General features: G+C 41.0%; 1 protein-coding gene across 3 annotated transcripts; it reads right to left on the bottom strand.

Moving 5' to 3' along the window:
* Positions 1-10,269: 10,269 nt before the first annotated feature.
* LOC125460650 (translocator protein-like) lies at positions 10,270-25,615 on the bottom strand. Of its 3 annotated transcripts, none has more exons than XM_048548298.2 (5): positions 25,402-25,615; positions 25,165-25,289; positions 18,237-18,427; positions 14,839-14,977; positions 10,270-10,575 (listed from the first exon to the last, which is right to left on the bottom strand). In XM_048548298.2, the coding sequence occupies exons 3-5, from the start codon at positions 18,416-18,418 to the stop codon at positions 10,405-10,407; spliced, it is 492 nt and encodes a 163-aa protein (XP_048404255.1). In that variant the 5' UTR covers positions 18,419-18,427; positions 25,165-25,289; positions 25,402-25,615; the 3' UTR covers positions 10,270-10,404. The 3 variants fall into 3 exon arrangements, with proteins under 3 accessions (XP_048404255.1, XP_048404256.1, XP_048404254.1); XM_048548299.2 differs by lacking the exons at positions 25,165-25,289; positions 25,402-25,615 and adding exons at positions 24,056-24,255; positions 24,955-25,100; XM_048548297.2 differs by lacking the exons at positions 25,165-25,289; positions 25,402-25,615 and adding an exon at positions 24,955-25,098.
* Positions 25,616-25,948: the final 333 nt, after the last annotated feature.

Consider the following 25,948-nt stretch of genomic DNA (forward strand, 5'->3'; position numbering starts at 1 on the left):
AATCCAAGCAAATGCGAGGTGACGCATTTTGGAAGATCAAATTCAAGGGCGAACTATGCAGTAAATGGAAAAGTCCTGGGGAAAATTGATGAACAGAGAGATCTGGGTGTTCAGGTCCATTGTTCCCTGAAGGTGACAATGCAGGTCAATAGGGTGGTCAAGAGGCATATGGTATGCTTTCCTTCATTGGGTGGGGTACTGAGTACAAGAGTTGGCAGGCCATGTTGCAGTTGTATAGGACTTTGGTTCGGCCACGTTTGGTGTACTGTGTACAGTTCTGGTCGCCACATTACCAAAAGGATGTGGATGCTTTGGACAGGGTGCAGAGGAGGTTCACCAGGATGTTTCCTGGTATGGAGGGTGCTAGCTATGAAGGGAGGTTGAGTAGATTAGGATTATTTTCATTAGAAAGACAAAGATTGAGGCGGGACCTGATTGAGGTCTACAAAATCATCAGACGTATAGACAGGCTGGATAGCAAGAAGCTTTTTCCAGAGTGGGGGCTCAATTACTAGGGGTCATGAGTTCAAAGTGAGAGGAGGAAAGTTTAAGGGAGATATGCGTGGAAAGTTCTTTATGCATAGGGTGGTGGGTGCGTGGAACGCGTTGCCAGTGGAGGTGATAGATGCAGACACGTCAGCGTCTTTTAAGATATATTTGGACAGGTACATGGATGGGCAGGGAGCAAATGGACGCAGATCCTTAGAAAATAGATGACAGGTTAGACAGAGGATCTCGATCGACGCAGGCTGTGCTGTAATTTTCGTTGTTCGTTGTTCGTTGGAATTCTGTCAATTGTATATTGACACAACTGATAATGCATACTCCTCTCAGCCTCAGTTGAACCTTCTGCTGAACAATTTATTGAAGAGGCAAAGTTACTAGGACAATGAAGCTCATAACGTGCCTCAAAAGACAACACGATACAATGCAGCAGATTGTTAAAGATATCCAACAGACCAAATTAGCTTCCTCAACATTAAAATACAAAGAAACAAAACCTGTTAAAACCATACCTAAATTTTATAACACATTATCTGTAATACTGTGCAGTTAAACATCAAATGTAGGTGATACATTTCAGACCAAAAAAAGGCAAAGCCAAAAATAAACAGCACATATGAAGGTACATTACTGGTACTCCCATCGCCCTTCACTGCTCCAACAACTCCAAATGGGTAGAATCACAGAACTGTCTCCACATACTTTTACTCAGATAAGGATTCGAAATGGTTTGAAACAAAAAATGTACCTGGCTATTCTATCCCAGTTTTCAAGGAATGATAACTGGAGAAAAAAGTACCAACCACATGTAATGGCTTTTAAATGAAGTCAGTCAACTCACTTTGAATGAACAAAATCCTCTTCAACATCTTTTTGAAACATATGCATTAAAAGTTTTAATTGGGGCAGAATCTGTTTGAAATGAAAGGGCGTCAAAAAAACTAATTTGTAGAAAGGGATGAAGAGACGGGTAAAAGTCAGAACCTGGAAATAACAATCACAAAGCCTGCACTGACAAAAATCAATTAAGAATTAAACATCCTGAACAGATCATGCTGTTTCTGAAATTAAGTGATTAATCTTTGTCTTGAAAGTACAATTATATATTCTTAACTCACCTTGATCTTCTGCAGGTTAATTTATTTGCAATTATTCGCTGATACTTTTTACTCATTAATCTTTAGAGACGAACCCTTCACATTAAGCATAAGAGATGAAATCTTTTAACCCTAATGCTACTTTCCCTTCAATGATAGGTTAAAACTCCAGTCAACAGGGACTGATTACACAGTGCTGATGTATGTCAGGTAGATTGGGACTTAACCATTGTGAGAAAATATTATTTTGTAAATTACCCATTCACTTCCAACCTTAACAGTCATCTAGAATGACATAGAGCATGGAAAGAGAACATTCCATATGATTAGTTTGCACTGGCATTTATACTCCCCGTGAGTCTCCTCCCACTCTGTTCACTTCAAATCAGCCTATCAGCATGCCTTTTCATTTAATAATAGGCCAGGCAGCATCAGATGAACAGGAAAGTTGATGTTTCCAGTCGGGACCCTTCTTCAGAAATGTGGGATAACAAGGTGTAGAATTGAATGAACACAGCAGGACAAGCAGCATCAGAGGAGCAGGAAAGCTGATGTTTCGGGCCTAGACCCTTGATCAGAAATGGGGGAGGGGAAGGGGGTTCTGAAATAAATAGGGAGAGAGGGGGAGGCGGATTGAAGATGGATGGAAGAGAAGATTGGTCGAGAGGAGACAGACAAGTCAAAGAGCCTGGTATGGAGCTAAGTAAAGGTAAGTGTAGGTGGGGAGATAGGGAGGGGATAGGTCAGTCCAGGGAGGACCGACAGGTCAAGGGGGCGGGATGAGGTTAGTAGGTAAGAAATAGGGGTACGCCTTGAGGTGGGAAGAGGAGATAGGTGAGAGGAAGAACAGGTTAGGGAGGCGGGGATGAGCTGGGTTGGTTTTGAGATGCAGTAGGGGGAGGGGAGATTTTGAAGCTTGTGAAATCCGCATTGATTCCATTGGGCTGCAGTTTTCCCAACCAGAAAATGAGGTACTGTTACTGCAACCTTTGGGTAGTGTCATTGTGGCACTGCAGGAGACCCAGGATGAACATGTCATCTGAGGAATGAGAGGGGGTGTTAAAATGGTTCCTGACTGGAATGAGCTGTCATTTGTCACAAAAAGAGTGCAGGTGTTCTCAAAGTGGTCTCTGAGCCTCTGCTTGGTCTTAGCGATGTAGAGGAGGCCACATTGGAAACTACAGATACAATCGACCCCATTGGCGATGTGCAGGTGAATGTCTGTCTGATGTCCCAACCCAAAAAGTCAACTTTCCTGCTTCTCTGATGCTGCCTGGCTTGCTGTGTTCCTCAGGCTCCACACTGTGTTATTTCTGACTCCAGCATCAGCAGTTCTTACTATCCCTTCATTTAATATTGTCCCATTTACCTGTCTATTTTCTTCTTACAGGCATCCAAGCTATTTGTCACAAACATTGTTTGTTCTAATGAGTTTCAAAATACTGACCATTCTCTGAGTGAGGTTAATTAGGAACAATGTTCCCTGAAAGCTGAGTGGCTGTGCAGTTACTTGAAGTTTCCATGGACACCAATTGTGTTCTGATGCATTCACTTCCAATTCCAAAGTTTGCTGTTGTGCTTAGATCAGGTCCACACAGTGGCAGGAAATATTACATGCAATCTAGACTGGGCATCTTCATGTAGCCATGTCTGAATTCTCTCAGAAATGAAAACATCCTCTCACATTTACACTTTAGATCCATTCAGCATTTCAAAGACCTCTTTGGCCCCCTCAAGCCATATCTTTTTTCTCCAACACCTCCCTCTCCATTGAGTTTTCTCCCTGCGTATGTGTGGGCACATAACCATCTGGACTTGAAATCTTATCCTCTTCCATTTTTTCTATTTTATCTATTATTTTCTTCTTTTCCATCTCAGTGGTATTAATATTCCTTTTAATCTCATCCAGTAAAGTGTATGATCATGACAAAATAGCCAATATTCTGACACTGCTCTGTTTTCCTTTTCAGTTCTCTGCCTAAAGGAAGGACTGGCCCAACCCCCACAACTCCCAACATAGGTCCGACAAAGAGACTTATCCCAAACCCAGGGCCGGAACAGGGACTGAATCCTGTGAGTTGCCAGACACTGACGATTTTGTTTCGTTCACTTTTCTCTTGGGAAACAAGGTGCACAGCTGTTATGCAGCTTAGGCAAGGTCAGAGAGCAATCAAACTGCAGTTAGTAGATTGGAATGGCAGATTGTCCTGAATCAGTCATCTTGTTCAAGGCAGTTGTCTTACTAATTAACTTGAAAACCTGATTTCGAATTATATTTGCGCTGGTATAGATGTTATGGTAGCATATAATTCCATTCTTTACCTTTGATGTGCATACAAACATGTGTCTGATTTCTGGCTCTACTGAATACGACTATCCGGAAATGGTTAGTCAGATGTTACAGTATTTGATATTTCTCTAATTTCTATAAATTAACTGCACCCAGTAAGTTATCATTGTAACCAATCTCACTAGCAATTTATCACTTTAATATAATCTTGTCTTATAACTTGGTTATGATGAGCCCTGAGAGTTTTGAATGCTGAGCAACTGTCTTCAAACAACATGGCATCGTATCGGTTATTTGTCTCTCAACCTCATGGGGGATGCAAGAGGTTTATGACACGTTTAGCTGGTGGATGGCAGGAGGTTTTAGTGATCAGACAGCAATAGCTGCAGACCAGAGAAGGTTTACATTTGTCAGTGAGACTGCCGAGGGTGATGGAAAGTAATAACTGTAGAAATGGCTAGAAGGTCTTTGATAGTTCATGTATTTCTGTCTTCAGCCTAACGCTTGATCAATAGATCAATTAGCATATGTGAAACTAATTACTGATAGGAGACATAAAAGGAAGATAAGTGCTCAGCCCAGAATATGAGGCCTGGTCTGTTTTAAAAATCCACAAACTAAAAGCTGTTAGAGTGTGTAAATTCTCTTGTTCACTTGCAGCATTTTGGCTAAGTGTTGCTACGTGCAAGTTTAATTATTGCCAACAATAAACATATGCTTACGAAACAGAATATCCATTTTCAATGCCATAAACACTATTATTTTAGCAAAACTATCTTTCACCCAATATTAACCCAATTTGGGAACAAGTGTGTCCAATGAGAGTTTTTGACATTTATTCTGTGCTCCAAGTCACACTGCTGAATTTGTTTCCCAACTCTTCCATGGTTGAAAGTGTATTTTATTATAAAAATTGGGTAAAAGTTGCATTTTTGAGAGATGTTTTACACCAGAAATCATAGGGTCAAGTTTGACATGGGAAATGTTTTTGATATGCCTGTATGATTTGAGCTCAAATGAAATCCAAAATATACCACTGCAATGAAATAAAGTAAAAGTCATCATAAAATAATTCATATTAATTCTCAAATATTTATTTATATCTTAAAATCACAAACTATATATATATCATCCTACACAAAATGAATATGTACCAAAATTCCTTTATCACAAAACTTCACATTGAAATTCCTTAAAATAACCCAGATCACTGCCTGAATCATCAAATAATTTATCCCACTCACCTGTTTGTATAATATCATTGTATAGAACTTTTTCATCTTCATTGTCATCTTTGGTACTATTTTCAGCATCAATCTTCTGCTAGCAATTGTGCTGAGTAATGTTGAAAGGATACAATACCCTGCAACTTAGAAATAATGCTTCACCAATATTGAGTCAAGTTCATGCCACAAGTCTAAAACCCTTAACCACAATATTACAGGGGTGTGTAATGTCACTGGACTAATAATCCAGAATCCCAGGTTAATGTTCTGTGGAACATGGTTTTGAATCCCACCATGGCAGTTAGTGAAACTTGAATTTGATGAGAGCCAAGAATTAAGCTAAAAAAAATTCTAAGGCTGACCATGTAACCACTATTGATTGTACTGAACACCTACCTGGTTCACTAATATCTTTTAAGGAAGGAAATCTGCCACCCTTTCCTGCTTTGGCCTATCTGTGACTCCAGATGCCCAAAAAACATGGTTCCCTCTTAACAGGGCAAGTAGTATTGGACAATAAATACTGGTCCAACCAGGAATGCCCATAGCCTATGGATGAATTTAAAAATGAGTCCTTGCAGTTTTCAACACCTGGTGAATATTCTTTTCCTTCTTGAGTCAATTTTCAAAAAATTGTTCAGATACCATCCTTGAGAGGTTTATTCAGACACATATTGAAGGCCCATAAAACACCTGTAAGACCGCCAGGAATAAGTATTATGCCAGTGTTGATTGCTCTTACACTATTCTCAACATTGTTAACAAGATGGGATTTCAATAAGTCCCAGAGGAGCAACCTCTTTCTTTATACAGTCCTCCTGGTTTTAAATTAAACACTTCTTTGATGCATATCCTGGAATTGCTTTGATTTATCCATCCTTTCTCATGAATATGGGCAACAACACATTTCGAAATGTTTTTCTTGGAGAGAGTTTTGTGTTCAAAAGCAGTAGTTAGCTTTAATTGAGTGCTATTCGCCATGTAGATGGAACCACTGCTGAGCCACAATTTCTCACAGCCAGCCACTAGCAGTCTTTAGAAGAACCGATCTTTCTAAACATTAATAATGATGTTGTTTGGTGGTATGTTGAAGTTCAGTGTTTCATCTGTATCTTTCAATTCAGACCAATGCTATACATTCTTCATGTTGGATGACAAATTGGATGAATTTGGATTTTTATCATCATACTCAGCTGGCAGGTAGGTTTCAGATAGAGCACTAGATCATGCTTTTTCATGCTTCTTACATGGCCTTGAATTCTGGAATGACATCTTCCTTTCTCTGAGGGTGTTGAGTCAGGTGGCCTGCAGATTAAATGATGACTTTTTGCTGATGCTCATAAGCCCATTCTGCAATTTTCTTCACCGGCCTGGTTTTCCAGCACTTTTTCCTATTTAGCGGACACTCTTGTCCACACTCTACATTTTCTCAGAACAATATCTCTTTTGCTATTCTACAATTATCCATTTTCTTGACAAATGCTACAACTTGCATTTAAATTGAACCATATACTTGTTTAGAATAGAATAGAATTTTGTTGTCACGTCTACTTTTACCTGAAAAATACACTGAAAAGTTTTACAAGTCGGGTTCAGTTAATGGCTCTAGGGCTCAGGAAAAACCGACTGAGGAACAATGGAATACCCTGAAGTTGAAGCTGGGAGAAGGCCACCATTACAGGATAAGATCGCCAGCCAAGCAGCTGGAAGGCCTGGAAGCTGGAGATGAAGAAGACTTTATCACGGGGACACTATACAGAAACTATCACTTTTCCTCTTTCAGGCACCTGGGCCTCAGCCATGGACCCGGAGCCTCAGCCTAGCCTGTAGATCCGGGCTGGGGGCATTCAACCTGTGGGGGACCTATTCCTCACTCACTGGGGGACCCCAGGCTGGGGTGCAGCCATGTCTGGCCTATCCTGGTGTTGCTGATGCCTCCTCCTTTACCTGCCACTCTCCAGGCATCACTCACAGCATGCACATGCACAATGCAGTTTACCTGTCTGCATCCTGTACTTGTACTTGCTGTTGACTCTTGTGTAGGCAATTTGGCTACTCGAGCTTGTTCCATCATTTAATAATTCGAGAGCATTTTTATTATCCAGTACCTATGGGACCAAGAGTGTGCTGGGTTGATCAAATATTCCAGATAATCAAGAGGTCCATGTGACAACAGTAAACACTGAACAAACAAAGCTTCGAGACATCAGCATCCCTCAAAAAATCTATGTGAAATCATCAACACTCTCCTAAAATCAATGCAAAAGCACACAGTAAGTACTAGAAACATAATGCAGGGGATTTACACATCACTGTTATACTTTGTTTACAGCATAAATACTCAAACATTGCAGCATTTGAGGTATATAAATTTTTGCCGATTTATCAAGTGCCAGTTAATAAGGTGTTGGTCAAAACAAAGTTTGCTCTATTACAGCTGATCAGATTATTTTCTTAAATCTACGTTCCACCCCCTCCTGATAACTTTTCACCTGCTTGCTTCACACGAATCTATCTACCTTAAAAATATTCAAAAGCTGTGTCTCCACCATCTTTTTTAAACAAGAGCATTCAAAGACTCGATCTTTTAAAATTTCACCTTCTCTGTTTTAACCGTGTGACTTATTATTTAGAAATAGTAAAGCCTTTTTTTTGATTCTCCCATAAGAACAGACACCCTGTCCATATCCGAACTGTCACGACTCCTCAGGATCTTCAATGTTTCAATCAAGTATCCTCTCACACTTCCAAATGCCAGTAGATTTAAGTCTAACTTGGTTAAATGTGATTTCCAATTCACAAGCAATGCTGACTCTTCCCAATTACCTTGAGCTTTCTAAGTGCCCAACTGTAACCTACTTAATGATCAATTATATTACCTTCTTTACAAAAGATGTCATGCTAACTGGTTCATGGTTTCCCTTCTTTTCTGTTCTCCCACTTTGTCAATGGGGGAGCTATATTGCTATTTTCTAATCTGAAGGAAACTTTCCAGAGTATAACGAATCTATTTCCTCAGCAGCAACCTTTAAGATCCCAAAATGAACTCTTATGACCCAGGGCCTTGAATGCCCTCTGCTCCATTAGTTTGCTTAACACCACTTTCTTGGTGATTGTAATTTCACTATGTTCCTCCTTCACTTACACCTCTAAATATTTTTTGTACCCTTTGTAATGAAGGCAGAAGCAAAATATTTATTCATCCACCATTTTCATTTTATTTAGATTAGATTAGATTAGATTCCCTACAGTGTGGAAACAGGCCCTTTGGCCCAACAAGTCATACCGCCCCTTGAAGAATCCCACCCAGACCCATCTCCCCATAACCCACTCACCCCAGAACACCATGGGCAATTTAGCATGGCCAATCCACCTAGCCTGTGCGTCTTTGGACTGTGGGAGGAAACTGAAGCACCTGGAGGAAACCCACACAGACACAGGGAGAATGTGCAAACTCCACATAGCCAGTCGCCCGAGGCTGGAATTGAACCCGGGTCCCTGGTGAGGCTGCAGTGCTAACCACTGAGCCACCGTGCCACCCCATTATTACACTTTAAAAGGGACAAATCTCACTTTACTTACTTTTTGCTATCAAAAAACTGTAAAAATCATTCTCCATTTTTACATTTCTAGCTAGCTTCCTCTCATACTTTATTTTATTTTCACTGATTAATTTTTTAATCACTCTCTATAGTTCTTTACATTCTGTTCAATCATCTGACTGTTCACTTATTTATTCACAAATATTACTTTTGCCTTAAGTTTATATCTTTCCTTAAATTCTTCAGTTAACTATGATGGGGCTTTTCCTTAGAACTCTTTATTGTACTACTTCTTAGAATTCTGAAGTATATCCTTAAATGGCTACTTCTCTTGGCTGGTATTAAGTTTACTCTAGTTACCTCAGACTTCATACCCATGCAGTCACCCATATTTAAGTTTAAAATACTAGTCTTAGATGCACAGTCCTCCCCTTCAAACTCAATGTGAAAATTCTATCGTCGATGCTACCAAAGGCTGCCTTAAAAAAAATCTAAGATCATTAACAATCCTGTAATATTACACAATATTAAGTCTAAATTAACGTGTTTTCTGCTTGGTCACATCTCTCAAAAGTATTAGAGTCATCAAGTCCTACAGCATAGAGACAGGTCTTTCACCCACCATGACAATATTAGCCAACAAACATCAGAGTACACTAAACCCATTTACCTGTTCTTGGTCCAGAGACTATTTATGCGCTGGGATTCTAAGAGCTCATGCAGATCCTGAAATGTAATGAGAGTACCCACCTCCACGACCCTGACAGGTACGCACGTTACTCATTTCTACCACCCTTTAAGTGAAACCCAGGCTACCCAGTCTCTAAGAACCGAATCTCCTCTGCACCCTCTTCAATACAATCACGTTGTTCCAATAATATTCTATGAACTCTTCTTCCAGGCTAGCATTACCAGTCAGACTCTTCCAGTTTATAAATAACAGTGTGGAGCTGTGAGGAACAGAGCAGACCAGGCAGCATCAGAGGAACAGGAAAGCTGATGTTTCGTCTTGGGATCCTTCTTCAGAAAAATCTAGTTCCACACTTATCTCAGACTCCAGCATCAGCAGTTCTTCCTACCTCTTCCAATTTATATGTAGATTAGAATCATATCTTATTACTATGCATTTATCCCATGCACCCAGTATTTTTTGTATACTTCATCCTACATTGTGGTTACTGTTGAGAGACCACCCCCTCTAAATGGGCTGTTTTCTTTTAATATTCCCATCTCCATCCAAACTAATCCTACATCCTTAACTCCTGAAGTAACATTTCTATCTATCGCACAAATGCTATCTTGACTAACAATGCTACCTTGCATGTTTACCTAGCTTGCTATGTCTTAAATAGCATACACCCGTCAATAATCAAGACACAATCCTTGTCATCATTACACTGCAAGGAAATTAAAGCACAATTTCTCCCAGGATTAAATGGACATGGTTGCCTTGCTTCCCACCATTAAATAGAGACCACTGTATGAGAACTGACAGAAATGTGAAGACTTCCTGACTTTGCAGTTTCGAAGGTTTCCTTAGGTGCATAGCTGTTATTCAGTCGATTTTCTTTATAATAAATGCTAAAAATAAACACTGAAACAGAACAAAGTGAGGATGAGCCATAGGTTTAATTTTAGTTTTGAATTCTCTTGATACAATCAACAGGGGAACAAAATTTCATCCTTCAAGTTGTCAGTGTTGTTGAGCAGGCTGGATTCCCGATGTTCTACAGTAATTAATAGCTCTAATCATCCTTATCCTTGTTGTCCCTCCAGATGCAGTAGTTAAGAGCAGAAGCCAGAGTCAACCAGGCCAAATAAGGAACCATTAGATAAGCAGCTGTTTTGTTGATGGGGTACCAAGTCACAGTTGTAGCTGCTGCTGTGGCATAAATGCAGAGTAATTCAGCAAAAGCCTGCAACAAAAAAAAGGAATTGTCAAGAAATTGGCTGTGCCTGCAACACTGCTGAGATGGAGTTATTCTTGTAGCTCAGTTTCAGCTCTAAAGTAATATGGGATAAACCAATACACGTAGGCCAAACAGTTTTGAAAAACCATAACACTGTTCTGTTGAATTATCGTGTCTGCTCTTAATTCCATGTCACTATCTCCAATGTGCTAAAGTCATTCCATCCGTTCCAAATAATTATGGAGGACGTGGGAGACAAAATGATTTGACTAAAGTGACTTGATACAAAGCCTATAATGGAATATAATTATTAGCCCACTATTCAGGTATTAGATGTGTTTAGGAGTCTAAACCAGTTACTGTTATTTAATTATACTTGCTCTAATTTTTTGAACAAGGATGAAGTTTTCTAACAGTGTGTCCAAGCTTTCTATATACTAGTACATGTCTTTTTGCGTCACAAGAAGCAAGCAGTTTGTCAGATCTGAGCAAAATCTTTATGAAGCAATTTCTTTTAAAAAAAATTGCATGGCTGTTTGTCCAGGAATAGGCCTCTATATTTTAAAGCTTGAAACAAATATTGGGACTTGTTGCACTTATCCCTATTCATTCCATTTCTCAGTGCAATGGAAAAGCTGAAGCCCAGAAGTGGTAGTACAAACAATTGTTCTACAAAGCTACATAACTGAGCACTTATTATAACTTCATATCAAGTTCTCCACACAGGTGCCTGTCAGACAATTGGCTGAACTCAGCAAAATTTTGATTTTACATTTTTTAGATGTGCTGGGGATGAAGTGAAGGCTGTGAAAATTTGACAATTCTAAATTTCATCTAAAATGTCCGCCTCACTTCCAATATGCCTACGAGAAAATACTGTAAGCACCTTGCAAGCTACCCATGATAGAAAGGGAGGTTGAGGATACAAGACTAGCTAGTGCTTTAGTACAAAGGTCTTACTAATTAAAATGTGGGAGGAGCGGGCTGAGTATTTGTCTAGTAGTAGTGCTGACATACAGACTAGAGAGTGATATTCTAAAATTGCTAATTAATGTTTGAATGATACGGGAGCAGACGGTGTTGTGCAGAGGGTATTGTTCCTGCCTCTGAGCAAGATACACTCAGTTTCAGGACCATGCCAGGATTTGACCAAAGATGATGTGTTTATAATATGACTAAACAGTTGATTATAAACTTGTAGATCCTTCCAATATACACCAATTACAAGCAGAAACAGCAGGAGAGATCCGTGGTCAGCAATGTGATAAAAATATAATGAAATCCTTTGCTATCACTATTCAAACAGGGTAGAGAAAGGGGTTTTAAAAAAGTTGGAGGTGCAGCACTGTTAAATAATAGAAAGGGATGGTATACCAAAGGAATCAAATTAGATCAGATGGGTTGAGCTCAGAAACTGGAAAAGTAGACTCCCAAGTGGTGAGAATTGGGGGAGCAAATAGTGCAAAACAATAGGGCAATAACAGTTGTGGATTTCACCTACTCATATAGCATCTAGGATACAGTGTGAAAGACACAGAACAAAAATTTTGAATTGTATTCAAAGGAAAATTTTGTTGGCTAGCACATAACTAGCCCAATGAGAGAGGGTACAGTTCGTGATTTAGTCTTGGGAAATGAAGCTACACATATGGATGAAGTAGCCATGGATGACCATTATGGAGATAGTGATCATAATATACTTAGACTTAGCATAATTATGTAGAAGGACAAAGATAGAACAAGAATAAAACTTAAGTTGGAGAAGGCAAACTTTTCAATGCCAAGAGATCTGGCATTTGGAAGAGAATTGACTCACCATAACTGTTTGAAAAAAAAAATTAGTGATAAATCGATGGGAGCCATTCAAAAGCAAGATTCTATAAGCACAGTATAGATGGGTGCTTACAAAGAGAAGTAGTGGTACAGGCAAATCTTAAGTTCCTTGTTTATCCAAAAGCATTCAGGGTAAGATTAAGCAGTAAAATAGAGCCTATAACAATTTAAAATGGAACACTTTATAAAGTTAGAGGACTATAGAATATACAAGAGTAGCAAGAAAGAAAACTAGGAAAACAAAGAATATTTTAAAAAGTTAGTTGGTAAAATTCAGAAAAATCTAAAGCTGTTTTATTAGTATATTAAGAGCAAGAAGATGGCCAAGGAAAGGATTGAACCGATTAAAAATGGAAATTGTGTGTCGATACTGAGGATGTTGGCAGGTTCTTGATGATTATTTTGTCTCAGTCTTCACAAAAGAATGAAACAGATATTCTCGTCAAAGTGTGAAATAATAGGTAAACTAAACACAAAAAAGGAAGGACTGACCACCTTCAAAGTAGATAAACCAACAGGGCCAGATGGATTATACTGTTGGGATTTTAAAGGACGTCAGGGAGAAAATAATGGATGCTCTGAGGATCATTTTGCATCTTCATCAAATATGGGAGATGTACCAGATGATTGGAAGTCTGCAAACATTGTACCCCTGTTCAAGAAGGCTGTGAAGGACAGGCAAAATAATTAAAGGCCAGTCAGTTTGACCTTGGTGGTAGGCAAATTGCTAAAAATCAATACTGAGGGTAGGGTTAACTGTTACTTGGAAAGGCATGGATCAATCAGGGATAGTCAACGTGGTTTTGTTAAAGGAAGGTTGTGTCTTGAAACTTTAATTGAATTTTTGGAGAATTGATGAGGATGGTACAGTGGTTGTTGTCTGCAGGGATTCTAGTATTTGGCAAGGTGCCACAGGGCATACTGGTTGTAAAAATGACAGGATATGGGATACAGCGAATGTGGTGAGTTGCATTCCAAAATGGCTCAGTCACAGACAACATAAGGTAATGGTCAATTATTGTTTTAGCAAATAGAAAGAGGTTTGTAGTGGTGTTCCACAAAGCTCAGTTTTAAGTATCTTACTGTTTTTTGTATGTTATTAATGATTTAGATTGGTAAATTTGCAGATGACATCAAAATTGGCCATGCAGTTGACTATGAAGAAGATGCCAGTCAACTGCAGAGTGATATCAATTGTTTGGTGCAATGGTTTGGGCAGAAAAATGGCAAATGAAATCCAATCGGGAGATGGCAGAGATGATGCAATTGGGAGACAGCAAGGAGAGAGAATACAGGATGAACTGCAGAGAATTAAGAGAGTAATAGAGAAACAGAGATCTTGGGGTGTACTTCCACATGTAGGTGGTGGGACAAGTAGATACGGTGGTAAAGAAAGAATTTGGAACGTTTTCCTTCATTGTGGGAGGCATTGAATACCAAATCAGGGATATAATGCTGTGGTTAAGCTACAGATGGAATTTTATGTGGAAGTCCTGGTCATCACTTACATGAAGGACCTTATTGCTATAGAGCAAGAGCGAGATTCACACAAACGTTGCCAGGCTTGAAGCTTGCAACAACAAGGAACAAGTGGATGGGCTAAGGCTGTTTCTTTCCAACAGTAGAGGTTGAAGGGTTATTTAACTGAGGAGTACAAAATAAGAACGGGCTTTGATCGAGTGGGCAGCGCAGATGGGTTTCTCCTCGTACAGAGGTTAGTCACCAGGGAGCACAGATTTAAGATGATTGGTAGAAGGATTTGAGGAGACATGAGAAACAAAAACAGGAGCGTTTGGAATTCACTACATAGTTCAATGGTTGCAAAACGAATCCTCACATCGTTTAAAGGGAAAAAGAGTGTAGATTTGCACCTGAAATGCTTTAGCTCGAGAGGCTACAGACTAGATCCTGGAAACAGATTAAAATGGTCAGCCACTTTATACAACCACTGCGCACATGGGCTGAATGGAGCACAACAGCTGACATTTCAGGCCTAGAGATGAAGGATGTAGGCCCGAAATGTCAGCTTTTGTGCTCCGGAGCTGCTGTTTGGCCTGCTGTGTTCATCCAGCTCCAGACTTTGTTATCTTGGATTCTCCAGCATCTGAAGTTCCCATTATCTCTGATGGGCTGAATGGCTTCTTCTTGTGTTGTAACTTCTCCTTGGCTCTACGGTTTTCTATGGTTCTAAATGATGAACAAAGGCTGCTTGAATTGGCTTCAGTGTACCCATCTAGAGATGCTTAGTTGATAATAAGATTGGGTCTAACTATAATGCTCCCTTTAGTCAAATTTCCTACCAACACTGTTTAAATTCTGCAACAAATAAAACCTGACCTAGGTACTACATCACCAAAAGTGCCATTGATTGTACTCTGGCAAGGAGTTAATGCCTTCAAAAGGACACACTTCTCCTTACATCATCTATACACCTACCAATCCCTTCTTGTGTGCCCCAAAGAAAATAGGAGTCCATGCCCAGTTAAGGACAAGTTGGGTTCCGTATAAACCAAGTGGGATCAACGCTTTATCAGTGAATCCATTCAATTCCTTCCACACCAGGTAGGAGCCATAGCTGAGAATAAAATTGTATAAAATTAGTCCAAAATATGAATTACATCTCCCAATAATGACTATGAATGATTTTCAACAATTGAACTGTGAACTGGTGATTTACAACACGATGTGCCACACCATCCTGCAATTGGACAACTCAGTTGTAAACTATGAGGTGGGCAGCTGGGGGGAAGGGAAAAAAGGAGGAGGATGATAACTTCTGTTAGACGCATTACTCAGGCATTGTTCTAATTGTGCTTCATGCTGACTGGGTTTTGTCAGGTATTTTGTTACCATTTTTCGTTGTACATCCAAAAATCAAAAGGGCTTATGATTGCATCTTTTAATGATCAATGTTCATTCTTTCCCATCTGATGGAAGGGCTTTCAAAGGGTTGGACACATCAATTTTGAACTCTGACCTGAGGCAATCAAGATGACATTTATTTAATGTTATTTAAAAAGGGTAAGTCAATGATAGTGATAACAGTCAAAAGATATCAGTGCCTTGTTGTCATTTTACTTTTTCCTCTGTAAGAAAAATCTCAAACCAGGGGGTCACAGTCTAAAGATGGGGGCTGGGGGTGAAAGTTATTTATTTAGATCACAGCGGTGAGCCTGTGGCATTCTCTGCTTGGGAAAGTGATTAAGGCAAAAACATTTAATGTTTTTGATAAAAATTTACATATAGCTATTAGGGCTATAGGGGTGAAAGGGTATTGGATTTGATTTATAATTGTCACATGCACAGATTTGGTGAGAAGTACTGTTTTGTGTGTTATAGGGACAAATCATACCTTAAATAAGTACATCAGGGTAACAGAACAGAATGTAGAATACAATGTTTCATCTAGAGAGAAAGGTGTAGAGAGAGAAAGATCAACTCTAACATAGGAGATGTCTATTCAAAAGTCTGATTACAGTGGGGAAGAAATTGTTCTTGAATCTGTTGGTACATGTTTTCGAACATTTATATCTCTGCGCCCAGCAGAAGAGGCTGGATGACAGTATAATCAGAGAGGGTGGGGTCTTTAATTATGCTTTCCCATGACAGAGTCAATGAAAGGCTGGTTTGCGTGATGGACTGGGCTGTGTTCACAACTCTCCGTAACGATTTGGATTCTTGGACACAGCAGTTGTTAAACCATACTGTGGTTCATCTAGATGGGATGCTTTCCATGGCACATCCATAAAAATTGGCATGCCAAATTTCCTTAGCCTTCTGACAAGTAGAGGCGTTGGTGTGCTTTCTTGCCCATAGCATCGATGTGGAGAGACACATGGATTGTTGGTGATATTTACTCCTAGGAATTTGATGCTCTTAACCGCCTCTATCTTATCATTAATACAGACCGGGGCATGCCCTTCACTCCACTTCCTGAAGTCAGTGACCAGCTCCTCAATTTTGCTGACATTGAGAGAAGAGGTTGTTGACTTTGTCCCATGCCACTAAAGCTGTCTCTCTTTCCTGCACTCTGTCTCATTGTTGTTTGAGACTATGGTGGTGTCATCAGCAAATGAAGTAGACAGGAGTGTATATGGAGTATATTAAGAGGCTGAGAACACAGCCTTGTGGGGCACTGGTGGTGAGGATTATCATGGAAGAGGTGTTGTCACTTAATCTTACCAATTACGGTGCCATGGAATCGTATATGCAATCATGCAAGCTGCAATCACATGCTGTGAAAGATAATTTTTGCATTTTCTCACCTCCAGATGTCATAAATTTTGTTTCTCTGAAGAAAGAAGCTCAAAATGCCAACCTGGATGAGGGTGATCAATTGGGTCAATGGACTGATGGGTGGCAGATGGAGTATAATTTGGATAAATGCAAGACATTGAATTTTGATAATACAAACGAGGACAGGACTTACACAGTTAATGGTAGGGCCCTGGGTAATGGTGTAGAACAGAAAGACTTAGGCGTTCAGGTATATTGTTCTGTGAAATTTGTGTAGACAGGGTAGTTAAGGCGGCAGTTAGGATGCATCCCTTCATTGCTCAGGCCTTTGAGTATAGGAGTTGGGATGTTACGTTGAGGTTGTACAGGATCTTGGTGAGGCCTCTTCTGGAAAACTGCATGCAGTTCTGGTCACTCTGTTATAAGAAGGATATTATTAAACTGGAGAGGACTCAAAAGATTCACCAGGATGTTGCTGGGAATGGAGGCTTGAGAAAAGGCTGGAAATTTTTTCAATGGAGCATAGGAAGTTGAGGTGTGACCTTATTGAGGTTTATAAAATCATGGGGAAAATAGATAAAGCGAATGACAAGGGTCTTTTCCCTCGGGTTGGGGAGTTCAAAACCCGGGGCATATTTTTAAAAGTGAGAGGAGAAAGATTTAAAAGGACATGATGGACAACCTTTTTACACAGAGAAAGGTTGGTGTGTGGAATGAACTGCTAGAGAAAGTGATGGGTGCAGGTACAATTATAATGTTTAAAAGGCATTTGGATAAGTTCATGAATAGGAAAGGTTTGGAGGGCCATACATAGGCAGGGGGACTAGTTTAGTTTGGGACCATGGCCGGCATGGACTGTTGGAACAAGGCACTGCTTCCATACTGTATGATGCTATGATTATGACTGATGAACAGACTCTGAAGAATAAATAATCTGCAAAATGCATTAGGATCATCAATTGTTTAAACTAAACAGGAATATCTGGCTCCACCTGAAGGAAAAGGACAGTTTCATGACATAGAAAAAAAAATTCACAGCAATTAAGCTCCTGCGAAGTGCAGTTGCATTGTTTTGCATGGATACGCTAAAAAATTATAACTTTTTTTCAAATAATAATTGTATGGTCTCACTCCTGTATGTCGGTAGCCTCCTCCAGGACTACAATGCTCCTCCAATACTTGCACATCACTTATTTTAATATGGATGACAACAGCAGCTGGACCTTCAGCTGCCTTCAGCCTAAGCTCTGAAATTCCCTATGAAACCTCTTCCAACTCCCCTTACTTTTCTCTCCACCTTTTGAAATCCTCCTTAAAACCTAACTTTTGATCAACTTTCCCTAAGTTACATACAAGATCCTCAGATTATGAGAATCTCATTAGAATAAAGCTGCACATAGAGCAGGGTTAAATCAGCACAAACAAAGAGGTCGCATTCACACACCACATATGTCTTAGTTAATTGTGGAAACAAATTTCAACTCAGTTAACGATCATTCATATTCTGGAACAGGCCAAGGAGAAACTTTTCAGTTTTTAATGGGACTTTTCTATACAAGAAAGCAACAAGTAGATTGCATAATTAAATAGATACATACCCCATGCTTGTGTATAAAGTTGTCCACATGGGACCAAAAACCCAGTTAGGGGGACACCAAGATGGCTTTTTGAGTGTTGTATACCAGCCAGCAATTTCTTTCCGGGTTATCTGAGAGCCAAAAATTCCTCCCACATTTGGCAATAAAGTGAAACCAACTGCATGTACCCAGGTTGATGGCATGTTGTTAATCTAAGTGAGACAAACATATGTAATGACATTAATTGTTTTATTTGAAAGTCTTCAAATCTTGGACTAAATTCATGTTTTCTTTACAAAAGAAAAATTTGTGTTCACAGGTTGATACTTCTGGCAGGCAAATCATAAAAGCAATATTAAAATGCTATATTAATGTTTAATGAAAGTTACATTGTTGATAGTATGCATTTACAGTCTCTATTCTTACAGAAGAACCTGATTGGTGATTTGTGCTTTTCCCCCATCTCTCAATTTAGCAACAGGGTTTATTAAGTGAAGAATTTGAACTCAGGGTTATATTGAGCACATACCTAATGGAAACTTTCACAGGGCTCAGAACATCATGAATATATTTTGTAGCCATGTTCTGTTTCAATAATCCAAAATACATGCAGCAATATAGCAAATTTCCTTTTGGTTGCAAAATGGACCAGCTGAAGATCAGTCTTTTTTCTTCAATTGTTATTTTTTCCGATCATGCTAATCTACCTCTGAATATATGACAAACATTCAATCAGTGTTGCCAGTACTACAAAAGGTACTTACAACATGCAAAACCATTATTAGGGGTCTGTTGTGGTGCAGTGATATTGTCCCTACCTCAGAGCCAGGGAGGCCTGGTTCAAGCCCCACGTGCTCCAGATGTCTGTCATAACACTTCTGAACGGGTTGATTAGAAGATATCAGCAAGATGAATTGGACTGAACAGTCTGTTTCTTGGCTGTATGACTCGAAGACCATTATTCAACAAACAGGAAAGAGTCCACAGCAATAATTTAATCACACATATTAAAAAGGTTTTGGTTTAAAGTGTGATCCCCAATGACTTTGTTAATAAACATGTTAATGAAAGATTGAAAGTAATAAATTTCATCTGCTTGGAATTGTGTCATGCTTAAAAGGGAAAACACCACCTTGGATTTTCATTGTGTTTAGTTGGCAGATCTCAAAATTGGAAGCTTAAGTTCTTATTTATCTTTCCCTTTGACTAAGGGGATATGGGAAAATAAATCTGTCAGGTTTCCAAGTAATCCAGGCTGAATTTGTATCCCTAACCTGAGGAGTAGTGCACCAGTCCAGTATATGTCTAGTATCTGTCAGTCAGCTAAAGTCATAATTGAATGGACTCTGGGGCAGCTGCATCAGTCATTAAATCAACATTCTGTTCAGGCTCAGGCAAGAGAAATAGTTAAACAAATAAAACTCCTGAAGATCAGACCAGAACCACTTCAGCTGGAGAAACAACATCATACTATCTCAGTATGAATGTAAGAACTGCAGATGCTCGAGTCTGAAATAACAGTGTGGAGATGGAGGAACACAGTAGGCCAGGCAGCAGCTGAGGAGCAGGAAAGTTGATGTTTCGGTTCAGGGCCCTTCTTCAGAAAAGGGGGAAGAGGAAAGAGGTTCTGAAATGAATAGAGGGGGGTGGTAGGGCTGGGACAGGCAGGTGGGATGGTGCTAGCTGGTAGGTAGTGGTGGGATCTGTGAAGGGAAAAAATAGTTAACATTTCGGGTCTGGTGACCCTTCCTCAGAACTGACAGTGACTGGGAAAATGTCAGTTTTAGGCAGAAAATAGGGAGATGGGTGGAGTAGGGAGTAAACGATAGGATAGAGCCCAAAAGAGCGAGAAGGACAGTTGGACAAAGGAGTTGCTAACTATCAGGCTGGGAGGGTGAATAGTTGTTAGTGGGAACTGTTAGTGGCTCACAACAGGGGGTGTGTAATGCAGGCTCTGTGGTAATAGGCCAGGTGTGGGGTAGGGGGCTGGGACATGGAGAATTTAAACCCTAAAATTATTGAACTCAACATTGAGTCCAGAGGGCTGTATGGTCACCAAGTGGAAAACGAGGTGTTATTCCTTCAGTTTGCGCTGGGCTTCGCTGGAACACTGTAGCAAGTCAGAGACAGATATTGGCCGGGGAGCAGGGTGGTGCATTAAAGTGGCAGGCAACAGATAGTTCAGGGTCTTTCTTGCGAGCAGATGTTCTGCGAAGCGGTCACCAAGTCTATGCTTTGTTTCCCCAATGTAGAGGAGACCACATTGTGAGCAGCAAATGCAGCAGACTAATGTGGTCTCCTCTACATTGGGGAAACAAAGCATAGACTTGGTGACTGCTTCGCAGAACATCTGCTCGCAAGAAAGACCCTGAACTATCTGTTGCCTGCCACTTTAATGCACCACCCTGCTCCCCGGCCAATATCTGTCTCTGACTTGCTACAGTGTTCCAGCGAAGCCCAGCGCAAACTGAAGGAATAACACCTCATTTTCCACTTGGTGACCATACAGCCCTCTGGACTCAATGTTGAGTTCAATAATTTTAGGGTTTAAATTCTCCCATGTCCCAGCCCTCTACCCCACACACCTGGCCTTATTACCACAGAGCCTGCATTACACATCCCCTGTTGTGAGCCACTAACAGTTCCCATTAACAACTATTCACCCTCCCAGCCTAATCAATAGCAACTCCTAGCAAATGGGCAGATGTTGCACCATCACTGGTTACAGGGGAAGGTGCCATAGGGCTGTGGGGAGGTGTTGGGGGTGAAGGAAGTGTGGACTAAGGTGTCCCAGAGTCCCTAAGGAAGGCAGACACAGGAGGGGAGGGGAATGTGTCTTGTGGTGGCATCTTGCTGAAGGTGGTGCAAATGGTATCTGATGATCTTCTGGATGTGGATGCTGGTGGGATGGTAGGTGAGGATAAGAGGAACCCTATCGCTGTTGCAGGAGGGAAAAGAAGGGCTGAAGGCAGAAGTGCAGGAGATGGGTCAGAACTGGTTGAGGGCCCTGTCGGATGTGGAGCTGGGGAATCCTCGGTTGAGGAAGAACTGTCCAACTGGCTCCACGCTCCCCACTATCCCCACCACCCCTGGCACCTCTCCCTGCAACCGGAGGTGCTACACCTGCTTGTACATCTCCCCCCTCAACTCCATCCAGGACCCTAAAAAAAAACTCCACATCGGACTGACGTCCACTAATGTGGTCTATCGTGTCCACTGTTTCCAAAGTGGCCTCTTCTACATTGGTAAGACCAAGCAGAGGCTCGGAGGCCCCTTTGTAGATGGCCTACACTTTGTTCATGATAAATAACAATACCTTCCAGTCACAAACCACTTCAACTCCTCCTCGCACTCCCTGGATGGCATGTCCACCCTGGGCCTCTTCCAGTGTCACAACAATGCCACCCAGAAACTGCAGGAGCAGCACCTCATATTCTGCCTTAGGAGCCTACAACCCAATGTTCTCAATGTGGACCTTCACATTGTCCCCACCCCTGGCCTCTTCCTAGGACCAACCCCCCCTCTCATCCCCACCATTGACCTGTCCGTCTTCTCTCCCACCTATCCGCTCCTCTCACCTCACTGACCAATCCCCACCACTACCGACCTGCTATCACCATCCCACCTACCTTCTCCAGTCCAACACTCTCCTCTCTAATTATTTGAGAGCCCCCATCCCCTCCCCCATTTCTGAAGAAGGGTCCCAACCCAAAATGTCAATTTTCCTGCTCCTCTGATGCTGCCTGGCCTACTGTATTCCTCCAGCACCACACTGTGTTCTCTTATACATTCAAACAGCATCTTTAATGTAGAAAAAAAAGTCACAAGGCACTCATTAAAGTATAATCAGAATTACTGCCAAGCCATAGAAATATTAAGGGGTTGACTCAGGTTTTAATCAGAGACAGCTTTCAGGAAGTATTTTAAAGAAATGGGGGTGGAGAGACGGAAGCGTTGAAGGTGGGAGTTTGAATGTTTAAGACCCAAGTGTCTGTAGGAATGGCTGAAACAGTTTTGCAAAGGAAAGGATGCAAAGAAGGCCACAGAAGGACGGAAGAAGTTTGCAGTGTGTTGAGGGGTAAGGATGTAAGAAATGTATTTGCAAAAGATGGGCATTAGAGGACCAGGAGTAATGGGAACTGCAGATGCTGGAGATTCCAAGATAATAAAATGTGAGGCTGGATGAACACAGCAGGCCAAGCAGCATCTCAGGAGCACAAAAGCTGACGTTTCGGGCCTAGACCCTCTGATGAAGGGTCTAGGCCCGAAACGTCAGCTTTTGTGCTCCTGAGATGCTGCTTGGCCTGCTGTGTTCATCCAGCCTCACATTTTATTATATTAGAGGACCAGGAGCCAACTTAAGTATGCGAGAATTGGATGATGAGTGATGGGGTTTGCAATGACTGGAATATGGACAGCAGAGTTTTCAATTAACTGAGGTTTATGGAGAATGAAACTGGGAGACTGCATTGGAGAAAATGAACCTGAAGGTGATAAAAGCATACAGGAGGATTTTAACAGTATGTAGTGCATGTGATGGACAGATGATGTTGTCAAAAGCTGAACCAGTTGAAACAGAACAATTAAAACATTGGTTAGAGAAAGAGATGGAACCTGTTTTAATTGCCTGGGTAAATTTCTGCCTCAGAACTCAGTTTCTATAAAACAAACTAAATTCCTATTTTATTCCTGACAAAGATATAACTGATGTAGAGGAGTCATGCTGAGCACTGGTGCTCCAGCTGATACCCTTCTAAAGCGCACAGCAGTAATTCTTTCCCTTTCCCTGTGAAGCTGGTTATTCAATTTTGCAGCTAACGTAACTATTTATTTTCAGAGTCAGTGCCAATGATGACTATCTATTTTGGCTGTCTATTCCCTTCAATCTGCTGGTTAGATGGCCTGCTGACATTCATCGTTCAGGCATGAATACGAGGAACTGACCTTTGGTAATGTATTGATGTGTTCAGAAGAGAAGAAAATTGTTGAGCAAAGCAAAGAAAATAGTCTCAGATTTTACTTTTAGGGAAAAAGAAGCTATAATTGTAATCTGCAACACCTACAGTTGATACTTAGATTTACTCTGAATAGAACTTAAAGCAGTTTCTAAAGGCAGAATCTAAGTGACGTGGACTATGACAAGATTTGTGGCAGAATCATGTGAAAGGTTTGGTGAGGCCTATCTCGATCTCAGGAGCATTGTGCTCTATCTTTTATGCTTGTACTGAGAAGTAGGACAACTTTTGCATCAAATATTCAGCTTCTTATTTTACCAAATTCTCAACACTGAGAATTCACGATATGGAAATTCAAGGATTTACTGGGCAACTTCAGCTCACTATTGGCTGAGAGGACCCTCCATACTGCTCAGTAGCAAACAGTCTCTCAGGGCATGGTGCATGGGCTCCAGCCACATTCATCCCTCGTTTGACATTTTCCAAACCCTCACAACTATCATGACATCTTACCATGATCAACTAGTAATAAATGTCTGCTGCAGATAAACTTCGAGCTTAAGGCAAGGCAGCCAGCGCACACTTAGACCAGACTGGTTTTCAGAGCTGCTCACCTAGTGCTCACTCAGTTAGCATCTAACTGCACGCTTACAGGATTGAAGCCTCACCTTGCTGAGCCAATTAGAGTAGTCACACAGCCAGGCAGCTAGTCAGCAGGCCTCAGACAAGGAGATGGACATGTTGTTGTACAGCAATGTGCTACATCACTCATATATATGCCATGTGCCAACAGCTTATGTGGCAAACACACTGCATTTGCAACAAGTAAGAAGCACATGTCAAAGTCTTAGGGGAATAGTTCTCACTGAAGTCCACCAAAATCACCTGCAAGGTAGAAAGACCCAGCGGTGAGTCATGGGTAGCCTCTGACCTGTCCAGACGATTGGCCACAGTCAGGCATCGAGTCGGGCTGATCTTGGTCAAGGGCTCTGTGCTTCTCTGCAACCTGGGAAATAGATCATACTCAGTCTTGTGGCTCCTCAGCTGCCAGTCCGGACGGTTAGGGCGAACGTGGTGATCATTCACTGATCAGTCAAAAAAGGACAGATAGACTCATGAAAATTGCAGACTCAAGGCAGATGAAATTTACTGCAGAGACATAGTTCATCTCGCAGAGGCAATATAAATAAATGAGTACTATATTAAATAAAAGCATAATGTTGCAGATGCTGGAAGTCTGAATAAATCATTTCTAATAATGGAACAGGGTATGACTAGGGGACTTCATTAAAATAAAGATGCAAGAAATAGATGCAACAAGACCGTCATGGATCATTTATTAAAATTCAGTGCCGATGAACTTTTTGAATTAACTTTCAAAGTTTGGGAAGGTGTTTCATTTCTCGGACTGCAATGCACACATGACATAACTCACTGCAATAACACTACACTCCCATAAACTACGTGGATTGGGCTCTTGCTGTAACAAGTGAACACGAGGAGTTACCACAGACTGTGTTACAAAACAGAACTGGGCGCAACCAGCTTGACCAATCACAGGTCACACCGGGCAAAAAGTTATGCAACTTCAACAACAAAGCAAATATCTGAAAGTTCAGTTCATTGTATAGTGTTTTACATTGAGTTCCTCCCAAGGTCTAACATTCTCAGCAGTTTACTTGCATAAACTGACTTAAAATATCAAGAAATAAAGAATAAGGCGTGATGCGGGCAACACAGTAAATAAAGATCTAAATGTAAAATTCAGCATCATTTGCGCTTACCGGAGATGTGAGGCACAATTTCTCTTCACTTCACTTTCTAGCTCCACAACCGGTTGCGGCGATCCTCCTCCTAATTCTACAACTCAAATTCTGGGGCTCTTATCCGGAATTGTCTTGGTTGCCACTGACTGTCAATCACCAGACCCCGCCCATCGGTCGCAAACGCAACTCCGCCCATCGAATCCCCACCTGCAGACCCCGCCCACCTACCGTCAATCGCTAGACTCCGCCTATCCGTTGTCAAACTCGGGAGCCAGCTACCAATCACCAACAACCTCCTTCCAGAGTTGGTCCCGCCCCCTCCGTGGAACCGAATGGTTTCCAGAGTCAACTTCCTGTGGAAGCAACAATAAGGAGTGTTACTGTCGGCATAGTCCTCGTTGAACAATGCGAATACATCTTGAGGATAAAAGGAGCAAGCGAAAAAAAGTTAAATGTCATTCTTACTTTTTTTATGGATTCTATTGAAACGTTAAAAATAATTGGTAACGAGTCAAAAATGAGTGTGCAACACAACTGTAGTTCCCATTATCTCTGTGCAACACAATGTCTATTTGTAAATGCTCAGATACATTGGAGGAAGTATTTCTGAAGAAGGCTCCGGACCCGAAACGTCAGCTTTCCGCCTCCTCTGATGCTGCCCTGGCCTGCTGTGCTCCTCCAGCTCCACATTGTGTTATCTCAGACTCCAGCATCGGCAGATCCTACTATCTCTGTTTATCCTATTGGGTGTATTCTGCCACTTGTAGAAAGACATAAAACAACAAATTTGAAACAAATTACAGAAAAGTGCAAAAGCCGATGCCAATTATAATAGAAACCGAATGAACTGCGGATGTGTAAATCAGAAACAAAACCAGAAGTTGCTGGAAAAACTCTGAGCTGTCAATAAATCTCCTCACTTCCGAGGAAGGGTCACTCGCCCCCCAGCGTTTGCTTTGGTTTCTCTCCAAAGATGCTGCCAGCCTTTTTCAGCATTTTCTGGTTTTGTTGC

Source organism: Stegostoma tigrinum, chromosome 18, assembly GCF_030684315.1.
Source record: "Stegostoma tigrinum isolate sSteTig4 chromosome 18, sSteTig4.hap1, whole genome shotgun sequence".
In the NCBI taxonomy this organism is placed as follows: Eukaryota; Metazoa; Chordata; class Chondrichthyes; order Orectolobiformes; family Stegostomatidae; genus Stegostoma; species Stegostoma tigrinum.